Source organism: Montipora capricornis, chromosome 3 (genome assembly GCF_036669925.1).
Source record: "Montipora capricornis isolate CH-2021 chromosome 3, ASM3666992v2, whole genome shotgun sequence".
NCBI classification, from domain to species: Eukaryota; Metazoa; Cnidaria; class Anthozoa; order Scleractinia; family Acroporidae; genus Montipora; species Montipora capricornis.
In genome coordinates, this window is record NC_090885.1 from 14,073,861 (window position 1) to 14,096,206 (window position 22,346).

A 22,346-nucleotide genomic window follows, 5' to 3' on the forward strand; every position below is an offset into this window, starting at 1 on the left:
GAAACATAATGATTCAAGTTCAAGTTGCCGATAAATTTGAAAAAAAAAGGGGTTAAAACACCAAAACAAAAAAGTGCTTGTAGCGTCTATGGTACTGGAGCTGTTTGAAGACGGAAATGATGGATTCAAACTACGAAAAACCAGATAATTAATGGTCTGAGTTTTTGATCCGCTTTATTTTCAAATTAGCAGTAGGTAGCTTACGCAACAGGACGGCTGAAACCTCAGGACGCCAGAATGACGAAAAAATGTCGCGCGAGACTGTGCAATTTTTTTTCGTTATTCTGCCGTCCTGAGTCTCCTATTTTATGAAATATGATGAAAAATTAAACAAATGGTAATGTCGCACGTCCTCGAGTCCCTATGTCCCTTCGTTCCCGATTCCTGAAGTTTTCGAGTTTCCACGCCCCACGTCCCACGTCCTCGCGTTCCCACGTCCTTTAAGTCCTCACGTCACCACCTCCCTACGTCCCCGAGTCCCCGAGTCTTCGTATCACTTTTCAACACATCCACTATATTCGACAGCAGACATTCTGGTACCCCTAATTAAATGGTCATCACAGTTAATCCTTGGGTGTGGACTGCGTTTTACACCACTCCACTGACCATCCAAAAGCTGTCCTTGGGGTGTTGCGTGACTCCCGTGTGTATAGCTATAGGTTACCATGGAACTCGGTTTCCTTGTCGCCACAAGATTTAAGGTCTAACGCCGCTTCGATGTTTCGTCCGTTTCTTCAAAACAATTTTGCAAACTAAGGAGCTACTAACTACGTAGCTGTTTCACCAAAATGACTCAACGGGTAACTTAAGAAAATACGATGAGTCTAATAGCTCCTCCGAGACAAGAATTTCCAAACAAGTTGCTAGCTCTACCGGTGATCGAACATCCTGGTTTGCGACTACCATCAGCTGCCGAAAATAATGCCAGACTACAAATCCGTGGGAACTCTCGTGAAGGAAGTACCGTGCAAGCACATGATTCTCTTCCACCTTTACGGAGGAGAACTGAGACGAAAGCACCAAAGCATTCAAGAGTTTTAACATGGCCGATCGGTAAGTTGTAAAGTCACAAAATTCAGCGTATAGACAACTGTTATCGATGCAGTAATATTTAGTATAAGGAAAACATAACATCACTCATCCATACTTACTTTTTTTAAAAATTATTCTACAATTCTTTATGCAGGTAACTCATAAAAGACAAAAAGATTAATAATATCATTGTGGCTTTCAAGTCATGGCCACATGTAGTCTTTGTTTATATTACATTTAACTTCAATACGGCGGTGTTTTGATTTTCTATTAAAGGCGTTCGGGTCTGTCTCACAAGCGGTAGCAAATTAGCCACATGATTTTTGGAATACAACGTAGTTCTATTGGATATTGCAAAGTTTATTGCTTGTGTGGTTTATTCCATTAAAATATATGCGTATTAATTAAGTGTTTGAATTTTAGACGATAGGACGATCTGAATTAGAAAGAAACGTTGGATGGATCGATTCGAAGTCAATTACACGCATTTGTTATGTTTTCACACAAACGACGACAGTTTGGCGTTGTTTTCGTTTTCCACCAATTGGTCGACGTTTCAACGAAATCATCGCTTTTTCGTATACAGCTATTTCAAAAAATGTTGTCGGTTGCACGACTGAAAAGAAATGTGGGTATTGAATATTAATAAAAAATAATCTTCCATGATGCCCGCTCCATACATACGACTGAAATTTTGCGTACCAAATATGGAAACCACAGTTCCTTTCGGTCATGCAATCTCCATTCGACAACTGGCATTCACCGTTCTCTCCGACAACGTTTTTTGAAATAGGTGTATGAAGAATTTATTTTTCATCGGAAGTGTCGTATGTAAACGAGAGGCATTTTAGGGCCTGTTGGGGGATCCCGGGTAAGTGAGGTACCCCGCCTATCCGTAGTCAAAAAAAGCAAGCCTTCACATGCAATATTTTTAGCCCGGGGCGCTGGGGTGAGGTTTCCAAATGCATTGGCGGAATGTTCAAACTAAAGATAAATCACCCCAGGCATGTGGGGTACCCCACCTAAGTGGGTTACTCAGCCTGGCTGACTGGGTAACCCGCCTTGATTAGGTACCCCGCCCACATGTGAACACAGTCAAGAAAAAAAAAAAAGAGGTTTTTCCGGGTACTCCGGTTTCCCCTCTCCTCAAAAACCAACATTTGACCAATGATTTGCATTAATATTTGTTTAATGATTTCAGTTTACAGTGTTCCCAATTAGTGCTCGATCCGGTACTAGTAAAACTAGACACTAAAATAAAGTTCCTTTCCTTTCCTTTCCTTTGTCTCAGATTGGTTACCTGGTGTCCCCCACCTCCATGTGAATGGACCCTTTAATTTCCACTTAAATGCTGTCTCAATTTCAGCTAACTACAAATATTAATTGTAACTGATGCAACTGCAGAGAGATAATTTATATTGTGTCCCCCACCTCCATGTGAATGGACCCTTTAATTTCCACTTAAATGCTGTCTCAATTTCAGCTAACTACAATTAATTGTAACTGATGCAGCTGCAGAGAGATAATTTATATGCGCTACACCAGTCGTGTTGTGCGCAACACAATTTTGTCGCACCAGAAATGTGATATGAGGTAGCAACTTACTTATGTAAGCAAGCAGCAAAATTATCAAACAGGTTGAAATTGCTCAATTAAAAAAAAACTGTTTGCTCTTGAGATTCAGTGTCTGTCTGGCAGCCACTAAACTCATCAGTGATCATGGTGTTTTATAACAACGTTTTGACGATGACCCATGGTGTTGATGATTATGATGATGGGGCGCCGTATCATAATGAAGATGAAGAAAGCTTTTTGTGGTTCTTGTTCAAGGTACTTTACACGTACAAGAAGCCAATCCTGCTTTTAGTAATGGACTTTTTTTCTGTTCAAATCAAGCACTTCTCTTTTCTTTTTTCATAAAGGACAAGGGAAAGCTATATCAGGCAACAGCACTGGACTATGGGAAACACCATCATACAAACTGACACCAGAAGAAGTAGGTCATGAAATAGTGCTTGGTCCAAAATAGTTAGACAATGTGTACCTGCATGTCTTAAATGATGGAAAATTGATTATTTTATATTTTCAAAAGAATCCTTCCAAGGATATTTAATTTTACGGAAATGAAGAGCACACTGTAGTATGATAGAAAGCTATGTCTTCCTCAAAAGCAGTGATGTTGGATAAAGAATGACACATTTTCGCTGTTATTTTGTGATACACGGAGGTGACCAATCTTTTTGCGTGAAATTTGGAAGTTTTTTGTTGTTACTGTGATAATATTTTTATGTTAAGTAAACACTCTTTCCTGTTTGCATAAGATTCATTGTTAAATCAAGCTATCAATGAGTAGCAAAATGTTAGGTATATATGTACGTTTGAGGAGATTGACTTTATAAAGCCTTTCCAGTTAATTGTCAATTATTACATGTACTGAATACATGCATGCATGTGCATGCAGATCCATGAATCCTGCCCTGCAGAGCTACGTACAGTATAAATTGTGATAAGTTCAGGGTTACAGTGATGCAGATCATTTTATTAATGTGTTTTGTTTAATTCTCAATCAGCTTGAAGGTTTTATCCGTGAAAAGCTGCCTGCAAGAATCACAGGATTGCGGCAAGCCTTTCGTTCAAATGATCCGATGGGAAAGGGAAACATATCAAGGTGACTAATCGGCATTGTTGTTTTAGATTCCTGGCTGGTATAATAGTTGCAGTCTAATTATTATATAAAAAAAAAATCAATCAATAAAGAAATTAGTCTTGTGGGAAAGCCCAGCAAAGACACCATATATTTTGGATTTAGTTGCTCATATCTCAAGAACGAGTTGCGTGACCCCCCTTTTTTATTGCTGAAAAGTGATTAGAAGGCCACGATGAAACTTTCGGCAAAGTTTAAAAAAATTCTGTCTTGAAGATTCGGAGCCACCTTTAAAAAATCACCAAAATAAGGTGGCTCTGAATCCATGAGACAGAATTTTTTAAAACTTTGCAGAAAGTTTCATTATGCCCTTCTGATTGCTTTTCAGAAATAAAAAAATGGACGTCACCTAGTTCGTTTTTGAGATATAAGCAACTAAAGACAAAATAAAGGGTGTTTTTACACGGCTTGCTCGTTGCCATGGTGGTATCTTGTTCAGCAATAATTCGTGTTTCATTTGGTACCACAATATTGCCAATACATGATACAACGTTATGGTGCCAATCCTTCTACCCCCGGTTCTAAGAGCGTCACTTGGAAGCGTTAAAACTGGTTGCAGCCTCCTTAACAATATCGGGACAGGGCCGTAGCCAGAAAAAAGTTATGACTGAGGCAATGTCGATGGTTAAATTCCCTTCGTAGGTATTTACTAGGTGTTTATGATGAGTACATTTTGAAGGCAACACTGGAATCATGCTTTACTAAAAAAAATCACCAAAAAATGACTGAGGCAAGTACCTCGGTTTGCCTCATACTGGCTACGGCCCTGCGGGAGAATTAGAAAATTATGTAATTAGCCTGGTAAGATATGTTTCCAAATCATACAATGACCGGATATTGCATTGCGTGCAACAAGAACACTAAAACTTGTTTCCGGTCACGCACACAATTCTTTAATGCATATTTCCCCGTCAATCTTTCGCGCAATGCGTCCGTGGTTTAGTGGTCATCCCAATGGCCTGTGATGATGAGGCAATACTGGGGTCTATTCCTTCATGAGCTGCCGTCTTATTTCTTTTCGGGCTTAAAGTTTAGAATTCTGAAGATCTTGGAGGGTGTTGCCCACTGCTGCATTTTACGTGTATAAGTCAGATTGGTGGATAATCTCTCTCTTCAATCTGCATTATGTTCAGTCATTCACTTCCTTGGCCTGATATCCAGCAATAATTATTATTATATCGTTAACCTCTCTGTTGTTTAATACAGAAGTATAATAATAACAACAATAATAAATAATAATAATAATAATAATAATAATAATAATAATAATAATAATAATATAGTCAATTGCATCAGTGCAATGACAATATTAATTAACAGATATTGGATTATGTCACTCTTAGAGGTGCCTGTACAAGATTATTTCAGGCAATACAAACAGGTGTTTTTTAAAAATAAGTCTCTCTTTATTTATCATTAGCTAGGATATAGCATACTGTAATTTTGATTCTTGCTATTTTGTCGTACACTAATGAAGTGCTTCTAATTATTCACAACATGCCTGTTTTGAATATCTTTAAAGGGGACATCGCATGTAAAGGGGTGGGTATGCTCGTCGGAAATTTTGAATTAAACCCCTAAAGGAGACCAATCTGGGCATGACTCAGGACTTTTTGACCCTGAAAAGAGACCATATTTAAAACGTATTTAATATGTATTTTTATATTTCTTCGCGCGCAATCCTAAAGGAGACCTTCACGTCTACATATGCTGGCGTTTTGCCCAGAATACCCTAAGTGAGATCAAAATCCGAAATTTACACCCCTAAGCGAGACGACGAGCATCCCAACCCTTTTTCATATGGGAGTCCCCCCTATCACCCGTTTCAAGTTTAAGCTTGGTTTCAGCTGTTTAGTTCCTTACTACTTTTAGAATTCTCACTCATGTCATATTTTGTTATCATTTTTACTATCTGTGTCGAGTCCTTTTTTAATATCATTTTTGAATCACCTGGCCTTAATTAATTTCCTGTTTCCTTTGCAGAGAAGCATTGGCTACAATTTTGTACCATTTATGTGGGTATTTGACAACAGAACAAATCAACGGACTCTTAAAGAGGTAGTGATTTATAAAACTCGGTGAAATGGTCTAATAAACCTTTAACCGTGGAGAGCAGCCCCACTGAGAAGACTGCCGTCTGTTGTTAGCAAAATCTGCAAGTGCATAGTACCCCTGGCCTAAAAGGTTAATTATTAGGTGAAGGTTTCTTCACTTTTATTTGAAGCAAAATTATACTATCACATGCAACATTAAACCTGTACGCGTCATCCTTATTAATGCTGTTTTGTCAAAACTCTCCGTTTTCATCCCGGCGAAAGCGACGGAATCGAAAAAAAAAAAACCCGATGAAAACAAGGGTTGTCAGAGCTGTTTTTCCACGCTTTGTACGTCATCGTTTTCAAATGCACACACAAACGCGTTTTCAAAATGTTTCTGCACCTCGTGTCGCCCCGTCTCTTGAGTGTCGGTGTCCACACTTAGGCTTTTTCAAATGTTACGGTTTCAAAACACTCCACGTTTGAAAGCGTTTTCGGGTGTTTTAGTGTGGATGACTGGCGGAAACGCATCAAATGAAGTCTCATTAGTGTGGATTTTGGATCTGGGTGAACTCACTGTGGTCCTTTATGTTTTTGAAGGCTTGGTTTGGATGCACAAGGCACCATTGCATTCGAGAACTTTGTCACTCATTTTCAGGATGGTGAGGTTGGTACTGTACCTGTACTTTCCTGAATAAGTCAGATGCCAGATATGTTTTTAGCACTACCATGGTTGAGTCAAGAACTGGAAAACGAAGATCGTAAACCTAAGACTACAGAGCCGAAAATCAAAGACTCCCCACAGGCAAAAAAATGGGATAGAAAATGGAAAAAAAAAACTTTTACACTAATGGATAAAGAGAAAAACACATCGATCATTCACATTGTTAAGTAGACCACAAAAAGACCAAAACCAAAAGACTCCCAGAAAAAAAAAAAAGGTCCACTTTACCGGTTGCCTGTTTCCAGGGTAACAGTTAAAAACGAAGACCCCATCATAAATCACCATCGCTACATAGCTTATCGCTCACTCTAAACGACATAAAATGTTCTGTTTAGCTATCTATGGTTTTGCTCGGGCCGGGGTCGTCGTTATTCGGGTATGGGTGTCTTTGATCCTGGGCTTTTTCTACACATCCTCACTAACGCAGGAATTAAGATCTTTTCTCCCCCTATTGAGCTCGGTCCGCGCATTTTCAAGAAAATACCTGACGAAAAAACCACCCTGGAACGTAATGTAGTACAGTGTCACCTTAAATCAAAAGAAAATAAATTATCTTGTTAAAAATTTGAAGGTTAATTTTATAGAAGTAATCATGAATAAAATAGTTGAGGGCATTCCACTTTAAACGCTGTCTTCATTTCTGAGACTGTGCGTCAATGTCATAACAATGTTGTATATTGTGATTTTACTTTAAAGTTGATGGGTTTTAATGAACTTTCTCAAACAAACAAAAAGACGCTACAAGTGTTAATCGCGGCTTTTCTAAAGCACTTGCGTTTCTAGAAGCGACGTAAAGCGTAGTAGACCGCAAAATGTCTTAGGGGAGAACGTTGTGGGTGGCGAAGTGCCAGAAATGAGCCTTGCAACCCGGCCATGAAACCAGCCGTGGACTGTGAACTTGCCACGAACTTGAACGCTAGTATTTGTTCCATCAATGTCTTGAAAAGGCAGACGCATAGGAGTCATTTCAATGCATTAAACTTGGACGAACAGTGCTGTGCAGTGCAAGGAGCTATAAATGAAGGAACCTAGTTTAGTGGCCTACAGCTCCCACCAGTCGGCTCGTATAGCTCGGTGGTAGAGCATCCGAACTGCTATCGGAAGGTTGTAGGTTCGACTCCCGCAAAAGAGCGCTCGGATTTCTTCCAAGTATTCCCGAGTCACAATGGTGTCGCTCCCACGAGTCTCCAATAGCTTGGTGGTAGAGCATCCGAACTAGATAATCGGAAAGTCGTAGATTCCACTCCTGCAAAGGAGCACTCGGCTTTTTTTTTCTGACTTTACCCGAGCAATCATCGAATAAAGATTAACAGGTTTTTTAAAATGGCTGTCGCCAGTACACAAGGGACCACTTTAGATTTTCATTGAATAGGACATTAAATGTCTTTTATTGTCAGTTTTTTGTCTCTGTAGGAAACAGACAACTTTTTTAAAAGACATGTTTCGGCATGCTTTTGCCATCATCAGTTATATCAGATCATCAGATGATTGCCATCATCAGATCATTAAACTGATGATGGCATAAGCATGCCGAAACATGTCTTTTAAAAAAGTTGTCTGTTTTTTGTCTCTATTGTTGCCATCTTAAATCACGTCGTTTCTTCAATGAAGCGCATTCAGTTTGAATGTTAAAGAGTCATAGCCTCGGATTTCTAGAGCGTGATTGACCGAGCTCGGCTTTTTTCCCATGAAAACAATTTCTTAGCACACTTCAATGTAATCAAGAAATGCACGAACAATTTGACTGCCTTGTTAATGAAATGCTGTGTATTCAATATCTTAAACCAGCATTGAATGTACAGTCGGATTCTCTTCGTGCTAAAGTATTCATGTAATTAGCTTGGCACTCTTTTATGCAAATTCGTTTTTAACGTAGCCTTTTTACAAACCGCATTTTATCTTTATAACCTTGATAATGGCGCAAGATGCACCGAAACGTCGGTTTCTTTCACTTATATTTCTTGTTTCATGAAAATTTGTCTCTCAGATAATACCTGCGATAAGTTAAGTAAAAAGTTGTTTTCAATGCTCGTTGAAAAATGATCTAGAGATATAATATATATCTTTTGAAACAACAATAAAATTCTTTGATGTTATCTTCTCAAGATTGTTTTTTCTTTGTTACTAGATACTCACAAAGGAATGGATTGATCCTGTAGTCAGACCCACAACGCAGTCCGAGGTTCTTGCTAACTTTCCAGCCAACAAGTTACGTCAAAGGCAAAGAGAGCTTGCATTGCAACAGAAGCATGCACAACTTAAGAGAGGGAGAAAGACCACACCTCCCAAATTTTATTCGGCATTAGAAGTGTTTCCTCAACTGAAGAGAAGAGCTCAGCTAGGGTAAATATAAAAATGACTATTTAGACAAGTAAAGGATACTCGTGGAAGTCTTTTAGAAACTACGAAACCGCAAATAAAATTGTAGAAAACCATGGAAACGCATTAGGGCCAGAACCAGAATTGAGCTCTTACTTTCTGTCCATTTTATTTTCCAAAAAAACTGCAAACCGCTTTTAACTTCGTGGATGTAAAAAAAAGACACTAAATGTTGCTTGAAAACCTAAAATCAAATGCGAAAAACCGGAAAGTACCAGCCACAGCTCTGAAACTTAGAAAAGTGACCTTAAACCAAAAGGGCTAAATCCTGAGACCTATGTAAAATGACTTGTTTTTTGTAGAACACTTTCGTACAAGAACATTCTTCCTCCATCTTGTTTGGATGTGGACGGCATCGTACTTAAACCACAAGTGAGGACAGCTCTGCAAGTTTTAGGCTACCAAATGTATGAAGAAGAATTCGAGAAAGTCTGGGACAGGTGAGATAACATGATCATAATTGCATCCATTTATTTTTGTCGGTAATCTTTTCATCATAATTATTCTTTCATTAAATAATGTCGAAAAAATTTCACTTTTTATCGTTACTCTTTGAAGGTTCGATAAGACAGGACATGGGGCCGTGGATTCATCAGTTTTCTTCAAGACACTAGGAGTAAATCCTTTTCGCGGTAGGTGTCGCAGCTGGTGCAAAATGTGTTTTGAGGTGATCTACTTACTCACTGCACATTTTATAGATTATTTTGGCTTTGCAATAGTTCATTTCTGGGTTGGTGTTTGAATGCTGTCACTTCGAGCATTCAAATGAAAATAAAATTGCTTTGCATGAACAGAGTTACACAATTGACTCTCACCGTTACTAATCGATTTTTCATGGATTTCCTGACTTTTATCGATTTTCTCGTTACGCACAAGTTTTTAAGAAGCTGGGATTCGACAACTTGCCTCCTAGAATCAGAGGCGAGCGAAATCAAAAGATTTTTTTGGAACAAAGATCCGCTGAAAGGCCGTCGGACAGAGTGTAGGCTACGTGTAGCCTCTTGTTTATAGAAAGTTCCGCTCTTTGTTTCTCTATAAGGTAACATTGCAAAATGCACTATAGAAGTTTGCTTAGCTCACTTTCTCATGGTATCAGGCAACGTTTAGAACGCGGTTTCATCACTTCGAAACCGCGTCAAAATCGATACGGTTTGAAAGTGTTTACACGGAATCGTTTTCGCCAGAAAATCAAACTCGTGATGGTATAAGCGAGCACTGCACTACGTGCTAAATTCACCATTTTGAATCACAAACAATGCAAATTTCGCGCCAAAATAGTAACTGTATTCAAATTGATGCGGTTTCGCCGTTTACACGACAGATGAAACCGTATCGTTTTAAAAACGCTCTACTTTTTGGCAGCGTTTTCAAATCGACCCGGTTTCGCCAACGGTCTCGATCGGTGTCGTGTAAACAAAAGGCGTAACCGCATCGAAAACGATGCAGTTACAAATGAAACCGCGTTCGTGTAAACGCTGCCTCAATAACCAATTAAACGTGTTCATTTTTGGGCTGCTTTCAAGTGTGTCCTTGGCGTGGCAGGAAAGCTCTCAGTAATCTATTCGTCAGTGTTGATTTTGGTCTCGCTGTCACAGAACACCTGCACAGAAAAGAAAAACAGCCACCTCCTCCAACCATAGCCGGTAATGAAAAAGGAGAAGTAGAAGAAGAAACGATTTCTGTCTCTAAGGAAGCGGAAGAATGCGAAGGAAAAGAAAAAGCGAGTGCACCGACACGTGTGGACGAAGACAGTGATAAAGAAAAAGAAAAAGACAAAAAAGAGAATGGTGAATTGGAGAGTGTTATGAATTTATTTTCACAGAAGGTAACATGTGAGACCCAAGGTTTTTTCATTGAGTGGCAAATTATCCATGCAACGAAGCTCAATTTAAAAAGGTTTCATCATCATCATCATCATCATCATCATCATCTTCATCGTCATATTTGTTGTTGTTAGTTATTATAATTATTATAATTACTGTTATCTATTTCTTTGTCTGTTGGTCATTTTTTTAAATGAAAATCTCATTTCAAGAGATCGACAGCCAAATAAATCATTAAGAAATTAAATCTAAGAAAACTCATCTATTGATGAACAGATAGTAATTTGAAACAAAAATGTATATTTTCAGTTGATTCTGAAAGAAGGTTCATGTACTGTTTTCTCTGCAAAGTTGTGGCAAAATACCGTGCAATCAACAGCTCAAAACGCATGGAAGGGCAAGTCGATGAAAATACCAGGAAAACAATTTTAGGCTTTCTTTCACGAGTTTCACTGGCCCTTTGGTTTCTTCATTGGTTTCTTTAGCTAATAACCAGGATATACTGATGTTGTCTTTCAGTTTAAAGAGGGCTACAATGCAGTACTGAATTCATGTCGCAAGTACGATCCTGGCAATACAGGGCAGGTACTAATTTTGAAATAGTTGGTCTACTTTGAAGACGGTCTGGTGGCTTCTTCTATTCAGTCTTGTTGTTGATTTTGAACTATTTATCTTCGTATGAAGGATTAAGGGTGGGAAAAACCTTAAAGTCCTTAACCTTTCGTTTTGATCAAATTTTGACGCGTAGCAAGCAGAAAAAATAGTACTCCAGTTAGTACTAGTGTCGATCTGAATGGAGAGATTATCCTCCTTCTCTAGCTTATCTCTTTTTTTTATAATTCCTCCTCGATTAACGTACTAGTAGGCAGGCAAGCAAAAAATTAAAGGTTATTCAGTTTCATTAATTAAACGAGTTTGGAAAGTCATCCAAGTTTAACCCGACGATTGACGTTTACGGAAAAAAGCAAAATCGATAGCAACCATAATGAATAGATGTGATCTTTGTGTCTTCCCCGTTGATCAATATATGTACTTTCGGCATCAGATCACCAGGGTGGACTTCCGCAGAGCGTTATCAGAGCATCATTTACAGCTTGGTCCAGAAGAAGTTGAACGTTTTCTGCAGAGGTATGAAAAAACGTAGCGTAACCACAATTCTGACGAACTTGCTGTTAAGAATTTATTTAAAATTCAGGCCCCAGTTGTTTTAAGGGTGGATAGCGCTATCCATTTGATAAATCTCTATTTATTAGATAACTCAATTGGTTTTGCTTGTGTTTATGTATACGGTGGACAGTGATTTATCCCGGGCCAGTGGATAGAGTTATCCACCGTTTGAACAACTGGGGCCAGTACTTTAAAGCTATCCTTCTTTGCCCTGGGATAGGTGTGGCATGCAAGAACAAAGCATGGTGCCATACAAGAAGGTAATGGACTTGTTCCTTGATCGCTCAGAAAAAGGAAGACTGCAGTCTATCTTAGCTGATCCCAAACACAGGTGAGGCTTAGATATTCTTAAAATACTCATCCATATTCAATGCCCTTTTTGACTAATCGGATGAATTTGTTAAACCCAGTAATTAACCCAAGAAACCTAAATGCCCAGGAAGGGAAATAGATGAACTATGGAATGGAAATGAACATAAAGCATTACATAATGCCATCAGTGGCATGATGTAATGCTTCATATTCATTTGCATTTCATGACTCGAGTGACTGAATTTTAGCTAAGTCGACCTGAAAGGAACATTGCTCTTGCGAAGGGTCTTTGTTGTTCCTTGATAAATACCCACTTTGTTGCGTTCCAGGTAGCCTTTAATTTTGGAATGCAGTCTTCCAGGTCTTTTTTCTTTTACTCGTCCGTGTTTGGCGTGTTTAAACATTACTTCCAGCCGTTTAAACTTAGCAACGGTGAGAGCAGGCACATAATAAACAGTGTATCCAGGATTGGGGTTGAAAGGGGCGGGTCAAAACACAAGCAACAGTCGCTCGCTTCAATAGGCCATTTTCGAAATATCAAATATTCAGCTTGATAGTGAGGCACCGGGGACAAAAACAATGGAAACACGGCGTTGGAATGAATATGAAAAATATTTACATATCATCCACTTTCCTTTGTCTTTGTCCTCTAAACTTCTCTTTCAAGCTGAATTTTAATATATCGAAAAAGGCCTATTCGCTTATGCTTGCGTTGCTAATAAAAACAATTCTTAAAATATAAATCCTGTAATAGTTTTGATAAAAAAAAAAAACTATTCCTTCGTACAGATTTGTCCACCTTGCAGGGGAATTAATGTTATCATATTGTGTTTTTACCTGACTTTGTTGGTAAATTGATTAAATAAATGAATGAACAATAAATAGAGAAATGAATCAACATTTCGACGTCACGGGAATCGATAACTGCACGTGCGACACGTGCAAGAAGTGCCTGAGCATGAGCAGCACCTGCAAGGCTTGTTCAGTATGCAAATTAGGAGTTTTGATTTTTGCGAACTCTGTCTTTTCTGTACACTGCTGTGTCCAACAAGATGTTGGGCAAAATGTTTTACTGAAAACAAATTCTCCGCAAGAGTAGAAATCGTTTGCGCAAGTTATCTTACACAAGATGGCAAACTCTAGATCATATTAGAGAACTTAGGGCGCTTTCCTTTTGTCAGAACTGGCTGGCCAGACCTGTCGGTTTGCAACGAAAATGCAACAATTTGAAGGTACAATTGCATGATAATCCCTCGCATTCTTCTGGAGGAGTAATCATCCTTGAAGTGTGTTAACTTAAAGGTGTTGTTGTAGAGTTAATCCTTCCAAATGCCTGCTCTGGCCGGTCAGTTCTGCCAAATGGAAAGCGCTCTTAGTGTGTAATCCGTGGACATTTCAATACATGTTTCATTCGTACTTTCATGGTTTTGTTAAACAGGTTTAACAGCAGCAGAGATTCAGCTATCGGTAGCACATCGGCGGTCGATGCTGAAGCTCGGCTTTTGGATATCATGCAGTCCGACTTCTTAGCCCTTCTTGGAGCTTTCAAGTAAGACGGTTACGAACAATGTTCTTCCTTCTTAACCGTCCTAAAGAGGGTATTCCTTTAAGACTAGTGTATCTATAGTAATGCTGCGGTACATTTTGGTGATAGTGACAGCCACAGCGACGGAGGTACCGAAATTTAACCCGGAACAGCCCCTATCCAGACCGTGATGTAATATATCAAACACGAGAAGGAGTGTTTCATCGGATATCCAAACACCGAGAAGCGAGTTGAAAAACGAGGCCGAAGGCCGAGTTTTTTTAACCGATTTCGAGGTGGTTGGATATCTGATGGAACACTCTTTCGAGTGTTTGATATTGCTTCTCAAAGGAATAATTATTTTAAGAGATATTCGGGATCAAAGTTGGCGAAATTTTATGTTAATTAAGACCACATACCCAAACTTTCTTCACGGTAGTGATTTCTTTTGTTTTTGGCTTATGAATTATTAATGAGTTTGAGAAGAAGTGGAGGAAATGTAAAGGGAAAGAGAACACAAAATCGCAAGATTCCTCAGATGAAAGTGAGGCTGGAGTTGACCTTGCTTTGATAGAAACCTCACTGCTTTTCTTATGTTAATGATTTTGTTGTCATGCTAATAAGTAGGAACTTACATAAGAAAAGCTGTGAGGTTTCTATCAAAGCAAGATCAACTCCAGCCTCACTTTCATTCAAAGGCCAGGTAACTAAGCACACAACTGTAAAATGATCTATTATATGCAGAAAGAAACTGGTCAGAAAGAAAATCTCCTTGGTACTCATCAAGAAATGTGTGTAGAGCTATAATCAGCAGCCACGGCTTGAAGCGCATGACAAGCTTGACTTAAGTCAGTTTCGATTGCGTGAATCGTAAAACATTTGAAAACAAAGTTTTTTACGGTTTTATCGTCAAGTTTGAGTAACAACAATTTCATCACATAAGTAAGGTACGATCGTCCGGGTGAGTGTAGTCCTGAGAAGGACTGTTTGAGATGACATTGACTGACAACCTGAGCGGAAGTCATCTTCACAGTCAAGATGTGACTCCTGGGTTCAAACCATTTACAATTTCATCACAGTTCTTATGATTCAAAACTTCGACCCGAAGAAGGAGAAACTGCGCCAAACGATGAAATACGAAGGTCAAAGTTCAGATGTCAGGGTTTTCTGCAAGAAAAAAGCAAACGGTGTAACTTAAAATCTGTCTAAATTCACGGCCTCGTCATTTACGTAGTAGAGATTGTTTATTTATTTTTTAAGTTGTTCGTGACGAAGTGCATTCTGGCTGAATGCAATGCATTCTGGTTAAAGGTAATGCATTATGGTAAAAAGTTGCGAATTCGAGAATTCGTTAAAGCTTACATACTTTCCTTACATCCAGATTATGTTGCTGCTGACTCACTTCGCTCGCTCCGCAGAAAAAATAAGCAACATAAGCGGTTTTCACGTTCTGTCATCGCCGCCATTTTGGTGAATGAAACCAAAAGATCTCTCTTTAGCTTGTTCACCGACCAGCAATCGCACCATTGTCATCGGTATCTCTAGAGACTGGTTGCAAATAACCTATTTACAACGGGGGATGTCGCTGTGGCGAGAGCGCTTGCCTACTTCACATTTATTCCAGGTTCAAATTATTGATGTCGCCACAGAAAATGTTTAAGTTTGTTGGTTTTCTACTCTGCTGTGATAAGTTTGTTTTCGATCGGATTCTTGAGCTTGAGTTATATTTAGTCGCTGAGCGTTTAGAGCTTTTCTTTGAGTGCCTGTAGAAATTTGTTCATCTTACGGTTATATGCTACGTCATTTTCCCTCAACGACCGAAAGCTCGTGCCACTTTTCTCAAGCAAAACTACGTTCGTTTAAACGTCTTCTTTTTTCGCGCTTTTTACGCGCAGTTGTATTTACCTCGAGATGTAATTGGCCGAAGCGGAAAATACCATGATACTCTTTGTTTTTCCACCCAAATTTTGAATAAGCATTGTTTCCTGTCTCCTGTTTCCTGTTAACAATGGTCGCAAGAGAAAACAAAAACAAGGCTTATTCAAAAGAGTATTATGGTATTATCCGTTTCGAACAATTGCTCTACACTCCTGTGAGTGCGTTTTTCTGTCTTTTACGTACTGTTTTGTTTTGCCTTTTATCTTCGCAGGCAGCTTGATAGAGACAATCTAGGGGTGGTAAAACGATACCAGTTCAAAGACTTGCTGGAAACGCGATTCAACATAAAGATAACCGATGAAGAGATCAAATTACTTGTGCGTCCGTTATTGGCAGACTCCACTCACGCTTTGGTTCCTTACGCTCAGTTTTTGGAATTATTTAGCTCCTCAAGGTATAATTTTGAACAGTAAATATAAGTTATATAAGATTAGTTTCGAAGCAGCCTGCAGTGAAGTTGCCCGGCCGGGGAGAACGAGCCACCTTTCGAACGGATGACCTTTTACCAATTCGTTATGTTACATCGCCCACCCCATTCCTAAGACCTTCTTGTGCTTTCAAAATTCAAAACGGCAGTCAAGCATCTTACGAAGATGTAAAATGAGTGTCACTTTCCGGTCTTCTTCACCTCAGCAGGGCCTCGTCAAGCAATGGCAAAGTACTGAGCCCTCGAGGAAGCAGCTGCCGACCAACGACTTCACCCAAAGAAGTGACCTCTCCACGGAGACCTGCATCTCGAAAAGAACTGGAAAGAAGTGCCACAGAGCTAGAGATTCGAAAAAAAGAGACGCCACCAAGGAGTGCTCATGCAGTTAGTACATAGCAATCTACATACGTACCCGATAACCCTCCCTCTCCTTACTTCTCCACCATTTTAGCCAGATCCGACTGAGTAAACTTGAGAAGATCATGGCGGAAGTATGCCTCCTCCGGCCTCTCCTTATTGTCAATTTCTTTCATTCTGGTGACAATTCTTTGCCGCGCTCTAAATCTGAACGCCTGGTAGAACTCGCTAAAAAGTTAACTTGTGGATTAAATATGAACCTGTTTGTCGTCAGGTAGGAAAAGGTTTTAAAATATACAAATCATTCCATCGCGAAGCGTAAATTTTTTTTGCTTTTCCTGCTAATTTGCACAATCATTGAAACGTTTCCACGACAGAGATAGCGTGAGAAAAAGGTTTTCTTGCTAACAAAGGATTTTGCTCTTGCAGTTATTTTCTGTTCTTCGGGAACTACTTACAGAAAAGTTTCAAGCGATTTTTAAGGTTTGTATTTTTTCATTTAATAGAAAGTCAGTAATATCTTGGGCATGCTAGGGTATATTGTCTATGGAATCTATATATGTCCTTCGGATTCATAGTTCCCGTGATCTTTGTTGCTTAACCTTGTGCTTTTCCTAGTCTTAAAATGATAGAATTTAATGTAAACAATATCAATAATTTAATAGAATTTAATAACGTGCGCATATAGCCTGGGGAAAAAAATCCGATCGATAGTATGATCATGTAATTTTTTTTTTCTTTCAAAAAACTTTGGCGCTCTTTCTTCAGGTTTGGGTAGTAAAATGTTAACATCCCACTCGCCTGAGTCTACGCTTTTTCGTTTTTTTTTGTCGCAGGCCTTTCAAGGAATGGACCAACTGAAAAAGGGGTTTATATCCAAAGGAATGTTTCAGAGATTATTGGAAAGGTAGGTCTTCTGTATGCATGTGTGTTCACAGTAACAAATCCGAAGCAAATCCGAAGCAAATCCTCCGCGAGTATTGTGTCAAACTTCTGAAAAGGTTATTTGGGCTTTTGGGTCAACTGTTTCAACTACATTGCTTCTCCAATCGTCTCTGCCCATCGCATGGTGTAACATTTCATCTATGCTCAGGGCAGTGATTTCTTAAGTATATTTGACGTATGTCAAACGTGGTCTTCCTCTCTCCTTTTTTGGCCTTGTGCCGTTGTTTACAGTCACTGTGCCAAAGAGCGTACATGTGAGTACTGTGTTGTGTTGGCTGTCACCTTCGTGAATTCTCAACATCTTTTACAAGAGGACTTAATAGCTTACAACTTAATTGACATTCTTTTATCAAAACAACTCAGGGGATTGTAGGTTGTACTCAACTGATAGTCAAGAAGCAGCAACGTTGTCATGGTTTTCCTTTCCACTATGCTTATAAAAACGTTTTCCATTTCAGGTATGATATTGACTTCACTTCACCAGAGATCGATTTATTGTTCTCCAAGTTGCCATCTGAAGCAAATGGTTTTGTAAGCTTCGAGGAATTAGTACAGTACAGTTTCCTGAATTTTAACGTGACATCGCATGGAAACGAAGGAGCACCATCGGGTAAGTTGACTTTAGGTAATCCTTTCTCCACTTTCCCTGAACGGATTATCTGGACACTGTCCGTTCCACTTATTTTTCAACTAAAACTTCAAGATCCATCTCCTTCGTTCTCTCGACGGTTTTCTTCGTTCGTTTTTCAGATCTTTTGCTCATCTTTGTTCGTTCAGTCGCTCATTCGTTCGTTCGCGCATTCATTCCATTTATCCAGTCAGTGTTAGATGACATCTAATACTGACTGGGATGGCTTAAAAGTCTCTTCAACTTTTGTAAATTGATGTACCTGAAGAGTTTCAACTTACTCTGAAGGTAGTGGTACGCTGGAAATAATCCAATTAATATCCAAGTAAGAATGGAAATTTTCACCTTTTGAAAGGTCTTAATGAATGTTTTTTAACGTTTTCAATTTTTCGCACCTTTGTGAAAAAGGGGCCTTGTCACAGGTTCTGCAAGAGTATGCCAAGTCAGTTATGCACAGAAAACTGGAACCGGTTCCCGAAGAGAGAGAGGCTGACGTTGAGGGACTTCCTACCTCTCCCTCCCAAATTCAACAGGAAGAGCTGACAGGACCCCCCACAGGAGATAAGACTCGTCCTCCCTCAGTTACGAAGCCCAGTAAACCAGCTGCTGAAGTTATTCTTAAGAGAATCAAGCCACAGGTACCTTTCATTTTGAAATCACTGTTCTGTGCCTCGTGATTGGCCAGAAAATCTCTGTCAGTTTTTCAACCAATCGAATAACATCGAAAACCAACTGTAAGTTGTTCGCGCACGTTTTCGCTTTCGTTTTTAGTTGTTGTTCCATAATGTAACTGAAATTCAATCGAATGGCCTTTCCTGGCATTGATAACCTTTTCTAAATAATGTGCAGCTTACTATTTACGGTAACTTGTAGGTGTGTGCTAAATGGAGCGAACTACGAGATGCTTTTACGGAAAAAGACGTCGATGGAAGTGCCACACTGGACTTTGATGATTTCAAGGTAATACAAACTCTTTGGTATCGATTTAAAATGAAGAACAGTTATTGTTTGCGTTGTTTCCCGGAATAAAAAGCTTATTCGAGTGCAAGAAAATTGTTTTCTTTTTAAATACAGTTTCCTATTGTAAAAAAGCAATTGTTCACTGCAACGAATGGTTTTCTGAATTAGACGGTTTTTCAATCAGTCTTTCCAGGTAGTTTTATAACTAAGATATAAAGAAAATTTAAAGTAGCTCTCAGTTATGCCCTCTGAACTATTTCCACAGAGAGTTTTGGGTAGATTTTGTAAGGATGTTACAGACGATGAACGCCAAAGTCTTTGCTGGAAGTTTGACAGGAGGAAAAACTCCAGGTGATTGCATTGTCTGTGCTCATTCATTGAAACTTCGAACGCCACATCTTGTGATTTAACGTTCTTTGTGCCAATTCCACAGTAATACTAAGCCAATTTTGATGGACTTTAATTTCGTAACTATTGTGTTGCATTCTATAGGGTGTGGTATCTGGAATTCTTAAAATATTTTCTTCCCACCCTACCTATGAAAGCGCAAGAACCTGTGCGCATGACAGTACCCAGTACTCTCACCCAGGTGAGTTGAATTATTTTTCAGAGGTATGTGAGGAATTGCAAATCGATAAATGGTTTTAAATTTGTGCTGGGTTAAGCTTGTCGATGATGGAATACTCAGACTTGTTTTTGTACACAATTCGCTAATTTTGGATCCATCCTTCATGTGCAACTGATTCTTCATTATGGTAAACACGAAGCTTTTAGTATTTATCACGTACTTCCATTCTTGAATGGCGCGTGCTATAGTTGTGATGTGACAGTCTCAATTTTCTGATTTCCGGTGTGTAGGTAGCTTATTCGAATAGAAAACGTGCCCAGGAAACTATGGATGCAGTTGTGAGGAAAATTCGAAATCAGGTGAGGGCATTACTCCTAATAAACGCAATGTAGCCTGTCAGTTGCTGATTAATTAAGTTTAATTGCTGACATCGCGAGTTTTTTCATCTCTAAGTACGACACCACGCTGATAAATTTGATCAGCAAGCCAAACACTGTTGGCATTACAGAAGTCCTAATTTTGAGAATCAGAAAATAGTTCATCAGCATGGTGCAACAGTAAATTAGGGTTGTTTTTCTCCTCATCAAGGAAAATATAGTTTAACATGCTTTTAAGAGGGAACCCCAAAGCAAATAGCAGCTGCCATTTTCTTTACAGAGGCCGAAAAAAAAAACAGGAACAAAATTTTGCTATAAAGTACGATTTTGGACTTTTCCACTGCGTTTGTTGCACTATTTGCTAGAAAATGGTTCCTTAGGCACTGGGAAAGAAAAAATGAAGGGAGACTGGTCATTACACTCGGTTTGGAAGACAGCTGGCCCACCTGCGTTTCGTTTGGGTAAAAATGAGTGATTGCAAGAGAAAATGAGGGGACAGAGAAGAAGGCTTCGGGTCCAGCCCTTGGGATATGTCATGTCCACGAAAGTTATTTTTAGACGAGGGGAATTCTTTGTTCTAGGGGAAATCTGTCTTCCGAGACGTCCGCATGCAAGCTAACCTCGGTCTGATGTTTGAAAGAAAATAAATACTCATCAGCCTTACACGTGCGCCGCCATTTTCTCTTTTCACTAAGAACCTGTGAGCGAGGCAAGACTGCATGCGAACGTCTCGGAAGACAGACTTCCGCTAGAACAAAGACTTCTAAAAATAACTTTTGTGGACATGACATATCCCGGCCAACGCTCTGAGCCTCCCTCTCTGTCCCCTCATTTTTTCTTGGTGATTCTCAGTAACCATGAGTATAAGTGTGCAAGTACGTTCTTTTGATGTCGCACTCTGATTAGCTAATTTGGCGATAATAGTCTAGACATCGCTGCTCAGTCGCGTCAACGTGTCTCGCAACCAATCAGATTGCGAGAATAGCCAACGCTTGCTCTTTCTTTGTGCCACGATCTTGATCACGCTGTGTATAGACAACGCTGAACCACATTCGATTTGTTTATGCGCCGATCAACTTGAAACTTGAACATCCCTACCCCTCTCCCCGGCAAAGCCTTTTGAAGATTGGATCGTTCAAATTCCCGCGCCCTCGGGCCAATATGGTGTTCAAATGCCCTACCCTATCGTCGGATTTATCTGTACCCTACAAAAGAACAATCGTCGTCGGCTCCTGCCGTCTTTAATAAAGACCTTTTGCAGACCTTTTTTGTAAGCCAATCGCTCACAAATGCTACATCTCTTCCTTTAAACTCTTCCATCTCGTCCAAACACGTGTTTTATAGCTGATAGCGACCTCGGCGCCCGAAAAAAAGAAATCATTTGAAACCTGACACTTCCGGTTCAATTTTCCTCACCCCACGCAGGCAAAGGTCGAATTCCCCACTCCTCGGGCACAGAAGATAGTCAAATGCCCGGGGTTTGCCCGGGTGGGGGGTATGTTGAAGTTTTGATTTGATCGGCGCATTATTTCATGACAAGAAAGACTTAACATTACGTTTACGTGAAACGGCAAACTCCAGGCTGTTTGCTTATCACAGAAGCATGAAGTTTCTCTCATTTTCACTTGTCGCTCTCTCCTCTTGAGACGTTGTTCGATGTCTGTGGGTAACAGGCAACAACTGAGCTTAAATCAAATTACCTTCTTTGAGTTTTTGGAAAAAGAAACGGAAATTCTAGTCTGACGTAGGCTGTTTGCCGTAAATAAACCTGATGCTGAATCTCCCCATTGTTGGTTTGCATTTGCATGACGTCATGTTGGCCATGTTGGTTTGGCTGTGACGTCACGGCGGCCATGTTGGTTGGCAAGAACAAGAACCTGTCTCTCCGCTGGAAACTAAACTTTGTTATCATGCAAATTCTGCGGTAATAAATTGACTTGTATTGCCAACCAACATGACCGGTGAAAACCGAGAACTGACGATTTTAAATTTATTCCTTTGTATCATAGATGATTTCCGACTGGAAGGGACTAAGAAGAACTTTCAAGAAACTGGATGTGCTAGGCGATGGTTTTGTGTCTGTGTCTGATTTTAAGGCCGCCATGATCAAGTCCAACTTTTCCTTACATGAAGAGGATTTCTTTCACATTTTTTCGGTACTCGATGAAAACATGGCGGGACGAATCTCGTATGTAGAATTTATGACGCGTTGCTTGAGCGAATAGCCAAGACTCAACTCACACATAAAATTGTGTACTATTCCGGGCTAAACATGTGTTTTAGCTAGAAAATGTATTAATTTTCATAGTGTTGAGCTAGGAAATATTAAAATTAGAGACGTGATTTTCTTTTATTGGCGATCGATGTATACTTGTTATTTTGTCCTCGCTCTTTGACATAACGTCCTCAAAGAGTCCTTGGACACTTCTTGACAATTGTACGAT

At 39.5% G+C, this 22,346-nt stretch overlaps 1 protein-coding gene across 2 annotated transcripts; it reads left to right on the top strand.

Moving 5' to 3' along the window:
- Positions 1-657: 657 nt before the first annotated feature.
- LOC138042310 (EF-hand calcium-binding domain-containing protein 6-like) lies at positions 658-22,259 on the top strand. Of its 2 annotated transcripts, none has more exons than XM_068888160.1 (24): positions 658-1,053; positions 2,955-3,028; positions 3,603-3,700; positions 5,720-5,794; positions 6,373-6,439; positions 8,625-8,839; positions 9,178-9,315; positions 9,434-9,507; positions 10,471-10,700; positions 11,218-11,283; positions 11,744-11,826; positions 12,086-12,196; positions 13,616-13,726; positions 15,852-16,034; positions 16,274-16,451; positions 16,854-16,907; positions 17,261-17,331; positions 17,828-17,979; positions 18,406-18,635; positions 18,871-18,957; positions 19,223-19,308; positions 19,450-19,546; positions 19,816-19,884; positions 21,912-22,259. In XM_068888160.1, the coding sequence occupies exons 1-24, from the start codon at positions 819-821 to the stop codon at positions 22,125-22,127; spliced, it is 3,000 nt and encodes a 999-aa protein (XP_068744261.1). In that variant the 5' UTR covers positions 658-818; the 3' UTR covers positions 22,128-22,259. The 2 variants fall into 2 exon arrangements, with proteins under 2 accessions (XP_068744261.1, XP_068744262.1); XM_068888161.1 differs by having other exon boundaries at positions 16,277-16,451.
- Positions 22,260-22,346: the final 87 nt, after the last annotated feature.

Bases quoted from the DNA above. Each gene is read 5' to 3' on its own strand.
- LOC138042310 (XM_068888160.1), top strand. From the start codon at position 819: ATGAGTCTAATAGCTCCTCCGAGACAAGAATTTCCAAACAAGTTGCTA. The intron at 12,197-13,615 runs GTGAGGCTTAGA...TTTGTTAAACAG, and splicing joins TTAGCTGATCCCAAACACAG to GTTTAACAGCAGCAGAGATT. The intron at 16,908-17,260 runs GTTTGTATTTTT...TTTTTGTCGCAG, and splicing joins AGTTTCAAGCGATTTTTAAG to GCCTTTCAAGGAATGGACCA.